General features: G+C 43.4%; 1 protein-coding gene and 1 long non-coding RNA gene across 15 annotated transcripts in view; one reads left to right on the plus strand and one right to left on the minus strand.

Moving 5' to 3' along the window:
- The window catches only part of LOC140121649 (uncharacterized), a 152,395-nt gene that overhangs the window by 77,511 nt on the left and 62,882 nt on the right, over positions 1–12,002 (plus strand). The gene's annotated exons all lie outside the window — the stretch shown is intronic.
- EYA4 (EYA transcriptional coactivator and phosphatase 4) overlaps positions 1–12,002 on the minus strand; it is a 195,123-nt gene that overhangs the window by 12,582 nt on the left and 170,539 nt on the right. For all 14 annotated transcript variants that reach the window (XM_072141504.1, XM_072141499.1, XM_072141507.1 and 11 more), the window contains one exon: positions 2,847–2,968. In XM_072141504.1, coding sequence (XP_071997605.1) covers positions 2,847–2,968 — 122 coding nt within the window. The remainder of the gene's footprint in view (positions 1–2,846; positions 2,969–12,002) is intronic.

A 12,002-nucleotide genomic window follows, 5' to 3' on the forward strand; every position in this document is an offset into this window, starting at 1 on the left:
ATTGTATTTGGCAGGTGATGAGCAGTGCCTGGTTTTATCCACACATACCGCTTAGAATTAACACCAAACTTATTTCTCATAGTCGTTCATAGTCTCTGAGTAGTTCATGTGTTTTTTGCAAACTGTATGCAGACTTCTATATGTCTTGCACTGAAAAGCCCGACTGGTGGAGGGTTGCAGTGATAGTTGACTTTGTGGAACTCTCTCTCTATTGCATCTCTGGAACTCAGCCACAGTGATCTTGGGGTTCTTCTTTAGCTATCTCAGCAAGGACTTTCTCCTACTATTGAGTAGTTTGGCTGGATGGAAAAAGTTGAAGAAGAGTTGTAGATGTTGTCCCAAACTTCTTCAATTTAAAAGGAACCTGTGACCAGGGACTTCATTTTCACTAAGGACAGGTTAAAGAAGTCCATTACAGCTGCATTGCATTTCTGCTTTCTCTACGCATTTGCATTACAATATAATTTTGTGTTATAACTTACCTTGAACCCTGACAGAATCCTCTGGGTAGTCCTAGAGGTTGGGCTTTGGTTTGGCTGCATTTCAAAAAACAATGTGTGACTTGTCTGTGCTTCAGATTTTTCAGCTCTCAGCCCCTACCTTTGTGCTCCTGTACAGCTCCTCCCATTCCCACTGATGTCAGCTCACCACACTGTGAGCTCTGTGAAGGAGCAGGAAGCAGAAGCTGTATAGGAACACAAAGGTGAGGTCTGAGAGCTGATTAGTCTGCAGCACAGATCGGTCACATGTTGTTTATTGAAATGCATCCAAACCAAAGCCCAAACCCTGGGACTACATGGAGGATTCTGTCAGGGTGCAAGGTAAGTTATAACACACAATTATATTGTAATGCAAATGCTTAAATAAAGCAGAAAGGCAGTTGGGCAATGCAGCTGTAATGGGCTTCTGTAAGCCGCCACGTGCTGCAAAGCAGAACTTGACACATAAAAAAGTGCGGTTCTTCATGTGCTAAAAAAACCTTATATAATACTACTGGATGCGGTGGAAGGGCCGCTGATCTATAGCTCGCCTCAAGGTTCACCCCTGAGTATGTGTCTTTATTAATCAAGTCCAATCAGTTTAATTAAACACAGCTGGACTCCAATGAAGGAGTAGAACCATCTCAAGGAGGATGAGAAGGAAATGGACAGCATGTGAGTTAAATATGAGTGTCACAGCAAATGGTCTGAATACTTATGTCCATGTGATATTTCAGTTTTTCTTTAATAAATTAGCAAAAATATCTACATTTCATTTTTATTCCATCAAGATGGGAAGCAGAGAGTAGATTAATGAGCAAAACATTAGTGATTGGCTGCAATGAAAATTTAAAGGGGTCTGACTACTCTCCATACTTACTGTAATTTTATACGATGCAGAAATACCAGCTAAGTAAATCTTCACAGAAACTAATGTACAACCATTGACTGCCAACATTCTGTATGTCATTGTGTATGCCGTAATCCTGCTACAGATGGTATAAACTATACACTGCAGAGTTTGGCTTCTCTTCCTTTATGTGCTTCTGATTATACAAATTTTAGATAGTTTTAGCTATGCCTTATTATATTTGTATAATATTTATTTTTTTACAAATAATAATGACTTTTTATGTTGCATTCTGACACCCATAACGTTTTTATTTTTATGCTAATGACTTGCCTGTTGCAGGATAAATGATCATTTCCATTGCTACCTTGTTGGTTTACGTCAAAATTTAATTTTGTAAACCTGATAGTATAAATGTCCTATAGCAAATACTGTTTTGGATGTGCTTACACCAATTCTTTTTTTTTTTTTATATACATTTTAATTGAAAATATGGTGTTAAAGCAGTTTAAAGGAGTTTCAGAAAATAATTGCTATTGTTTGTGTAAGGAAAGGTTATACAATTTTCCAATATAATTTCTTTACCAATTGTCCACAGTTTTCTAGATCTCCTGCTGTCCTCATATAGAAAGCTTCTGTGTTTACTTCCAGTGTATAGAAATCTGTCTGTGGTCAAGTAATGGACACACAGGTACACATGCATCCCACAGTTCTGACTACTCTCTGTGATAATAACAGGTCGTGCACTTGCGTGTCCATCACATGACCATGGACAGATTTCTATCCACTGGAGGCAAAATTGTATAACTTTTCCCTCCACAAACCATATTAATTATTTGCTGAAAGCTGACAACCCCTTTAAATCATAAGATTGCACAATCACCATGAGGTTTTCTTAAAATGAGTCTACCAGCTGTTTTGACCATGCAAGCATACAGACTATAAGCTATTGGTCCTGACAAATTGTGTGATGTTTTAGGACTGTAAAAAAATTTTATTCCAGGATTGTGTACTTGTAGCGCTAGGTGCACTGAGATTTGAAATCTCTTCACTGAACACAGCAAAGCCCCTCCACGCTGAGTAACTGCTGTAACAGCCATGACTTCTATCCGTGGGGAGGGGCTATGCTGTGTGCATTGCAGAGATCTAACACACCACTGCACTGGGGTGCATAGGGTATTAACCCATGCCTGGAGTGGTACAGTTTTTATGGTTTCATTGTCTCTTTAAAAATAATTGTCTTAGGTTGTTAGACGAGGGAAAAAAGACAAAAATTCCAATAATAAACCATTGATTTGTAAAGCACTAAAGAATTTGATGGCGCTATATAAATAAAGATTATCATTATTACATAAAAAGATTATGTATACATAGGATTGTGTACTTGCCAGGAAATATTTCATGCATTAACTTGATGCTCTTTGTAAAAGCAAACCTGTTCTGCATAGATATTTTTGTGTGCTGTTAATATCCTATATTCATTATTTATTCATTGCAAATTTAATGTAAACCCATACCTATTTTAGTTGCACTGTAGATATTTTCAATTGGGAATACTCCTCCTAGACTGTAAAGCAAGACCTTGGAAAGTGCTGGAATAAGTTGCGTTGTTGTTACGAGGACATTTACACTATTACTTCTGTGGGGAACAGAAAATTACAGTTAAAAAATAATTGTGGAACAGTCATCCTGCTAATGCAATATTTGGCTCTGGCCATAGTCATTTGAGAGCATGTGCTTTTATGGCAATGCAGGTGCTGAAAATGTTGCAGGAGGTGCAGGATGCATCTTGAGAAGACATCAATATAGCAAAATCATTGATGCTCTCTTATAAATCAGAGGTCATAAATCATTAAAGAGAACCCGTCATGCAAAATAACCCCCCTAAACTAAATATATTTTCATAAACTGCCATTAGAGAGCATTGCCTCTATCCCTTCATTGTCCCTCTACATGCCTGTAAACCTAAGCAATGAGGTCCTAAAGCTGTATGCAAATGACCTGTGAAATGTCCAATGAAGCATTAGCATATTCAAGCTGTCCACTCTATTCATGAGTGGGAGGCACAGCCACACCCCCAGTGCTTGACTGACAGCCTGTATAATGATGTGAGGCTGTATAATGATGTGCTTCCTGGTGCTGGTGGCCACGCCCCCTGCAGCCTGTAGGAGAGATACAACAGCTCCAGGCAGCCATGTTACTGCAGAACATGTCAGATTCATGTGTAGCTGATGTCTGTGTCTCTCACCTGTATATTAGGAGGATGCAGCATGTCAGCAGATGCAACACACACTAGCCATGCTTTACTATACATTACACACAGACATGAGCAGGGGGAGGAGAGGGGAGGGGTAACAGGGGTGACATCACTGCCTCTGACCATGTGACCAGCCTCATTTACATAATAAAGAATAGATGATTTTACAATGAATAATGTATGAAATAACTAGATAAAGGCTGGGATGGGATCCTTGTGAGCTGCTCCAACAGGTAGTAGTGACAGGACTAGTGACACAGACCTGATGACAGGTGTCCTTTAATGTATAAATCATGAAAATACAAACCTTTGCACATATTTTACTTTAATACTGTTATTATACTATACAAAACCATCTAGACTGGGTTAGGATAGGAAGACAATATTTTTAGTAAGGAACTCTTTATGAAGCTGTGCTTATAACCATATATGATGCTTCCATGGGGGGTTATAAACACATGCAGCCTGAAAGCTTTTTTTGGTTACCACTATACACAAAGTCAGCGTTAAGGGGCGCCAAACTGTACTAAAAGGGCCTCCTGCATGTGGAATTTTGTGCACAGAGGATGTATTGCTCTTTTAAATGGAACCTGTCAACAGCAATTGCATACCTCCCAACCGTCCCGTTTTGGGCGGGACAGTCCCGTTTTTTAACCCTTGTCCCGCCTGCACGGATCGTTAAGTGAAAGTCCCGGTTTTTTTGCGTTTTCACGGATTTTTCCGTCTTGTCCCGCCCCCGAGTCCCGCCCCCCCGAGTCCCGCCCCCCGAGTCCCGCCCCCGTCCTGCTCAGGATACAGAGAAGCCAGGGGGCGGGGTGCAGCGTCCTCCTCCTCTCCAGCTCCCGGGCTGTCTGCTGCAGAGCCGGCACCTCCCCCCATCCCCTCCCCTGGGAGGCAGAGCCCTCCCTGTCCTCAAGCTGCCACTTGCAGGCACATGGATGGATGGATGGATGGAGCAGTGCAGAGTGTCATGTTCTCTGCACTGCCCCTGCACAGCAGCCCCAGGGGATCAGCCTCCGTGCAGGCAGGAACTCTCCAGCACTGCTACATCAATGGCTCCCTGCCCCCACCTCCTCCTGCTCCTCACTGAAGTTCGTCTGATGAAGCAGAGCCGAGTGTGTGCAGCTGCTGCAGTGTGATAACAGGTACTCTACAGGGACTGCAGGCAGCAGCTAAAGGGTTAAACACTTAACTTTCCTCCATAGACCCCCTGCCCCCATCCCTAATCCCCCCAGTGCCCTTCTATTCTGCTTTTATTGTACCATATACTTAATCCCTTAACCCCTTAAGGACGCAGGGTTTTTCCTCTCATTTCTCGCTCTCCAACTTCAAAGATTCATAACTTTTTCATGTTTCCGTGTACAGACCTGTGTGAGGGCTTATTTTGTGCGTAACAAATTTTACTTTCCCGTAATATTATTTATTTTAACATGCCGTGTACTGCGAAGCTGCAAAAAATTCCAAATGTGGAAATTTTTTTTAAAAAACCGCACGTGTCACGTTCTTGTGGGCTCAGTTTTTTCGACTTTGACTGTGCACTCAAAATAACACCTCAGCTTTATTCTTTGGTTCGGTGCGATCGCGGTGATACCGGATTTATAGGTTTTATTGTGTTTTAATACATTTTCAAAAATTAAACGAATGTGTGCAAAAAAAAAAATAAAATTTTGCCATCTTCTGACGCTAATAACTTTTTCATACTTTGGCGCACGGAGATGTGTGAGGTGTCATTGTTGGCGAAATGAGCCGACGTTTTCATTGCTACCATTTTGAGGTCTGTGCGACATTTTGATCATTTTTAATTTCATTTTTTATGTGATGTAAAAAGGTGTAAAAGTCGCATTTCGGACATTTGGGCGCCATTTCCCGCCTCGGAGGTCACCGCCGCCCGTAACCGTTTTTATATTTTGATAGATCGGGCATTTTGGGACGCGGCGATACCTAATATGTTTGTGATTTTTACTGTTTATTATGTTTTATATCAGTTCTAGGGAAAGGGGGGTGATTAGAATTTTTAATATTTTATACATTTTTTTTATTTTTAAAACTTTTTTTTTCTTTTTTATTTCCACTATTTCTTAGACCCTCTAGGGTACATTAACCCTAGATGGTCAGATCGCTCCTACCATATACAGCAATACTTCTGGCTCATTGTAACGAATCTGCAGAAGCCATGTAGCCTCGTGTCAAAAGAAGACCCGAGGCTACCACGGCAAACGATCGCCGCCCCCGATGACGTTCAGGGGCACGGCGATTCTAAAAAAGACTTTGCCGGCGACAATGACCGACTGCGGTTATTAGCGGTGGGGGTTTTCTGCAACATGCAAAACCCCCCACCTTGTATGAAGAAGACTCAGCCTGTGAGCCCTCTTCATACACTCCTTATACTCTCTGCGTCGTAGAGCTACGGCGCAGAGCGTTAAGGGGTTAAAAGGGTTTTCCCACAAATACAAGTTAGGCCCTATCCATAGGACAGGGCTTAACCTGCTGATGTGTGGGGGTTTCAGTGATGTGACCCCCATAGATCATGAAAACGAGGGGTCTGTTGGGGTCCACATAAGGTCATCGCTCTGTGACAGTAATGGAGCAGAATGGTCATACACGGCCGCCTGCTCCATTACTCTGACGGAACGATTTTTGCGTTTCCATATTTCACTCCCCACTTTCAAAAATCAATAACTTTTTTATTTTTCCATGTACAGAGCTGTGTGCGGCCTGTTTCTGCGTAACAAATTATACTTCCTAGTGACAGTATTAAATATTCCAGGCCCTGTACTGGGAAGCGGGAAGGAAAATATCAAATGTGTTTTTTATGGCTTTCACTGCGCGCTCAATAGGACTCCTCCCCTTTACTGCGCTCCATAGGACCCCTCCCCTTTACTGCGCTCCATAGGACCCCTCCCCTTTACTGCGCTCCATAGGACCCCTCCCCTTTACTGCGCTCCATAGGACCCCTCCCCTTTACTGCGCTCCATAGGACCCCTCCCCTTTACTGCGCTCCATAGGACCCCTCCCCTTTACTGCGCTCCATAGGACCCCTCCCCTTTACTGCGCTCCATAGGACCCCTCCCCTTTACTGCGCTCCATAGGACCCCTCCCCTTTACTGCGACAACGAGCATGTCTCCCCCCCCCTAGACAACAAGCATGTCCCCCCCCCTAGACAACAAGCATTTCCCCCCCTAGACAACGAGCATTTCTCCCCCCCTGGACAACGAGCATGTGCCCCCCCCCTAGACAACGAGCATGCCCCCCCCCAGACAACGAGCATTTCCCCCCCCCCTAGACAACGAGCATGTCTCCCCCCGACTCCTAGACAACGAGCATGTCCCCCCCCCTAGACAACGAGCATTTCCCCCCCCCCCTAGACAACGAGCATGTCTACCCCTGACCCCTAGACAACGAGCATGTCCTCCCCTGTGGCTGCGTGCCCTTTTTTGTGTGTTTGTGTTATTTTTGTCTTCCAGGACCGTGCCTGCTGTGGACTGCTTCGGATTCGAAGGATTACGTCTATGACCGACATTTCTAACAAATAAAATGGTCAACGAGGGTGTGTCTGCGTTTTTTGTTCAATAAAATTTTCTGAAAACGGTGTGATTATTTATTTTTTTGCGACACTCTTCATAGTTTGCCATAGTAGTGGTGCCGGCTAGGTGACGGTGCTCATTACTAAGGGCTGGCCTTAGTGTTTGCCTTAATTTTTTTGGCAAATTCACACTAACGCCCATACCATTACCCCGGTACCCACCACCACCAGGGGTGCCGGGAAGAGCTGGGTACAAACCAGTACCTGACCGTCTATAGATGGTCAGGTGTTGGGGCGGCTGCAGGCTGTTATTGTTGCGCTGGAATAGCCCCCTAACAGTGACCTATCCCAGCTCAGTAATGGCAGGCTGCTGCTGCTTTTTTGTATCAGGCTGATTTGAACAATAGGGGGCACCCCATGCCGTTTTTCACCCCATTTTTTTGTAAAAATGGGGGAAACAGCCTGGGAGCCCCCTTTAAAGGGGGAACCCCACGCATATTTTTGTCAAAAATTTGAAGAAAAAACGGCATGGGGTGCCCCTATTTTTCAAATCAGCCAGATACAAAAAAGCAGCAGCAGCCTGCCATTACTGAGCTGGGATAGGCCACTGTTAGGGGGCTATTCCAGCGCAACAATAACAGCCTGCAGCCGCCCCACTACCTGACCATCTATAGACGGTCAGGTACTGGTTTGTACCCGGCTCTTCCCGGCACCCCTGGTGGCGGTGGGTACCGGGGTAATGGTATGGGCGTTAGTGTGAATTTGCCAAAAAAATTAAGGCAAACACTAAGGCCAGCCCTTAGTAATGAGCACCGTCACCTAGCCGGCACCACTACTATGGCAAACTATGAAGAGTGTCGCAAAAAAATAAATAATCACACCGTTTTCAGAAAAATTTATTTGACAAAAAACGCAGACACACCCTCGTTGACCATTTTATTTGTTAGAAATGTCGGTCATCGACGTAATCCTTTGAATCCGAAGCAGTCCACAGCAGGCACGGTCCTGGAAGACAAAAATAACACAAACACACAAAAAGGGCACGCAGCCACAGGGGAGGACATGCTCGTTGTCTAGGGGGGGGACATGCTCGTTGTCTAGGGGGGGCATGCTCGTTGTCTAGGGGGGGCATGCTCGTTGTCTGGGGGGGACATGCTCGTTGTCTAGGGGGGGCATGCTCGTTGTCTGGGGGCGGACATGCCCGTTGTCTGGGGGGGACATGCTCGTTGTCTAGGGGAGGACATGCTCGTTGTCTAGGGGAGGACATGCTCGTTGTCTGGGGGGGGGCATGCTCGTTGTCTAGGAGGGCATGCTCGTTGTCTGGGGGGGGCATGTTCGTTGTCTAGGGGAGGACATGCTCGTTGTCTAGGAGGGCATGCTCGTTGTCTGGGGGGGGGACATGCTCGTTGTCTAGGGGGAGTGGAATATGCCCCCCAATTATATACATAAATATACATTGGTGCCAGTGGATGCGTTGAAGGTATGAGCAGTGACGTGGGCAGGGGGTGTGGTTAGGGGGCGTGGCTAGGGTGTGGCTTCTGTGGGCAAAAAAATTCGCCGCGGCGCGCTTCGCGCGCCGCCATTTTGTCCCTCTTTCTCCTCCACAAAAGTTGGGAGGTATGCAATTGGTCTAATAAACCACTACCAGTATACAGTCAGGTAGCATAACAGCTTCTAGTTTTTGTTTCTTTCATGGTTCAGTGTGGTGAATTTTCCATAAAATCACCTTTGAAGCGAGATTATCATCTATCTCCTGTCTATATATCGGTTTATCATCCATCTGTCTAGTTATCAATCTCCTATAATTTGTCTATTTCCTATCTATCTATATATCTGCCTATGTAACCATATATCTATCTAGCTTTTTGTGTATATATATATATATATATATATATATATACATATATATATACATATATATATACATATATACCTCATATCTATTTTCTATCAATCTTCTATCTCTCTTCTACTGTATATATCTCTCATATGTACCTATCTAGCTATATATATATATAAACAAACAAAAATTGCAAAGCAGCACAGCCTTCAGGAAAAAAAGGTTCAGACGGGTGCTATCCCAATACTCTTACCCAAAGAGTGTAGATATAGAAGCAAAAAAGTGGCAGCACTCCAAGGAATCGTGGAAAAACCTCACACTTTTTTCCACGATTCCTTGGAGTGCTGCCACTTTTTTGCTTATATATATATATTCTACTTTATATGTATGCATCTATAAATATATTATCTATCTAAAATCTATTTCATCCTTCGTATTTATCTTCTACCTATCATCTGTCTATCTGCTATAAAATTCTCTTACAGTCCCTTATTACAGGTTGCCTTACCATACTTCTGCTTGTAATCTACACACTAATATTATTGTGCAGGGCTAAAGCGGCCCTGTACAGTATAGTAGTATACATGTTCCCTGCATAGACCTAAAGATACATATGTAGCAAAGTTTAACATTACAAATAACATTGACTCAGTTGGTGTTTGATGGCTTTTGTTGTCTGGTTAGTCAAGATGCTGTATCACTATACAGCAGGATGTGTTTGGATGCAGCAGGGTGTGTTTGGGATGCCTAGTTTGAGCAACATTATCAAAAGTTGTAAAGTTATCTAACATTTCTGTATTAATTTCTCTCTTTTTTGTAGATCTCTGCTTGGTTTGATATACTACTGAGTCAGTGACTTCCAATGCATACTAAGCAGGTTGGGCATTTGGCTCTCAGAGACAGCTGGGATATATGCTCAGAGCCGGATCATAAGGGGGGCTCCCAGGGCGCTGGGTCACGTTGCAGAGTGTGACGTCACAGCGTGTGACATCACCGCGGCGCGACTCACGGCACGGGGTGTAGCAGGGCGCCGCCATCTTTGTTTACATCCGATCTCCACCCTGACAACGTGAGGGAGGTTGAAGACAGCTCGCATCGTGGGAACGATGGAGGGTGAGTACAATTTTAGTATTATATCTAGAACTGTATATAGTTATTATTGGGGGGGGGGTTTTATATCTAGAACTGTATATGGTTATTATTGGGGTGGGGTATATATTTATTAGGTGGGGGGTGTATAGCAATAATAGGAATCTGTATATAGTTGTTATAGGGGGGTGTATATAGTTATTATAGGGGGATTGTATATATTTAGTATGGGGGTGTATATAGTTATTATAGGGGGTGTATATAGTTATTATAGGGGCACTGTATATAGTAATTATAGGGGGGGTATATATAGTTATTATGGGGGCACTGTATATAGCTGTTATAGGGGGTATATATAGTTGTTATAGAGGGCTGTATATAGTTATTATAGGGACACTGTATATAGTTGTTATAGGGGGGTCTATATAGTTATTATAGGGGTCAGTATATAGTTATTATAGAGGGACTGTATATAGTTATTATAGGAGGGTGTATATAGTTATTATAGGGGTGTATATAGTTATTATAGGGAAGTGTATATAGTTATTATAGGGGCACTGTATATAGTTGTTATAGGGGGATGTATATAGTTATTATAGGGTTGTATATAGTTATTATAGAGGGACTGTATATAGTTATCATAGGGAATGTATATTGTAATAGGGGAACTATATAGTTATTATAGGGGGAATGTATATAGTGATTACTGGGAGATGTATATAGTGATTGCTGGGGGAGCTGTATATAGTGGTTGCTGAGGAGCTGTATATAGTGGTTGCTGGGGGAGCTGTATATAGTGGTTGCTGGGGGAGCTGTATTTAGTGATTGCTGGAGGAGCTGTATATAGTGATTTCTGGGGGAGCTGTATATAGTGATTGCTGGGGGAGCTGTATATAGTGATTGCTGGAGGAGCTGTATATAGTGATTGCTGGGGGAGCTGTATACAGTGATTGTTGGGGGGAGCTGTGTACAGTGGTTGCTGGGGGAGCTGTATACAGTGATTTCTGGGGGAGCTGTATACAGTGATTGCTGGGGGAGCTGTATACAGTGATTGCTGGGGGAGCTGTATACAGTGGTTGCTGGGGGAGCTGTATACAGTGGTTGCTGGGGGAGCTGTATACAGTGGTTGCTGGGGGAGCTGTATATAGTGATTGCTGGGGGAGCTGTATATAGTGATTGCTGGGGGAGCTGTATATAGTGATTGCTGGGGGAGCTGTATATAGTGATTGCTGGGGGAGCTGTATATAGTGATTGCTGGGGGAGCTGTATATAGTGATTGCTGGAGGAGCATATTTTTTTGATCATTAATGTACACTCTGCACCCATCTTGACAGAAAAAAAGGAAGATATTTTGCTAATTTATTAAACTAGAAAAACTAAAATATCACATGGTCATAAGTATTCAGACCCCTTGCGGTCACACTACTATTTAACTCATACTGTCAATTTCCTCCTGATCCTCCATGAGATGGTTCTACTCCTTCATTACCATTCAGCTGTTTTTAATTAAACTGATTAGACTTGATTAGGAAAGGCACACACTTGTCTATTTAAGACCTCACGGCTCATAGTGTGTGTCAGAGCACATGGGAATCATTAAAGCCTAAAGAACTGCCCAAGGAGCTCAGAGACAGAATTGTGGCAAGGCACAAATCTGGCCATGGTTACAAATGAAGTTCTGCAGCTCTCAATGTTTCTAGGAGTATGGTAGCGTCCATAATCCTTAAATGGAAGAAGTTTGGGACCAACTCTTCCTCGACCTGGCAGTCCAGCCAAACTAAGCAATCGTTGGAGAAGAGCCTTGGTGAGAGAGATAAAGAAGTACACCAAGATCATTGTGGCTGAGCTCCAGTAGGGAGACGCAGTAGGGAGATGGGGGAAATTTCCTCCACTCAATGTTTCTAGGAGTATGATGGCCTCCATAATCCTTAAATGGAAGAAGTTTGGGACCAACTCTTTCTCG

This window comes from Engystomops pustulosus, chromosome 3, assembly GCF_040894005.1.
Source record: "Engystomops pustulosus chromosome 3, aEngPut4.maternal, whole genome shotgun sequence".
NCBI classification, from domain to species: Eukaryota; Metazoa; Chordata; class Amphibia; order Anura; family Leptodactylidae; genus Engystomops; species Engystomops pustulosus.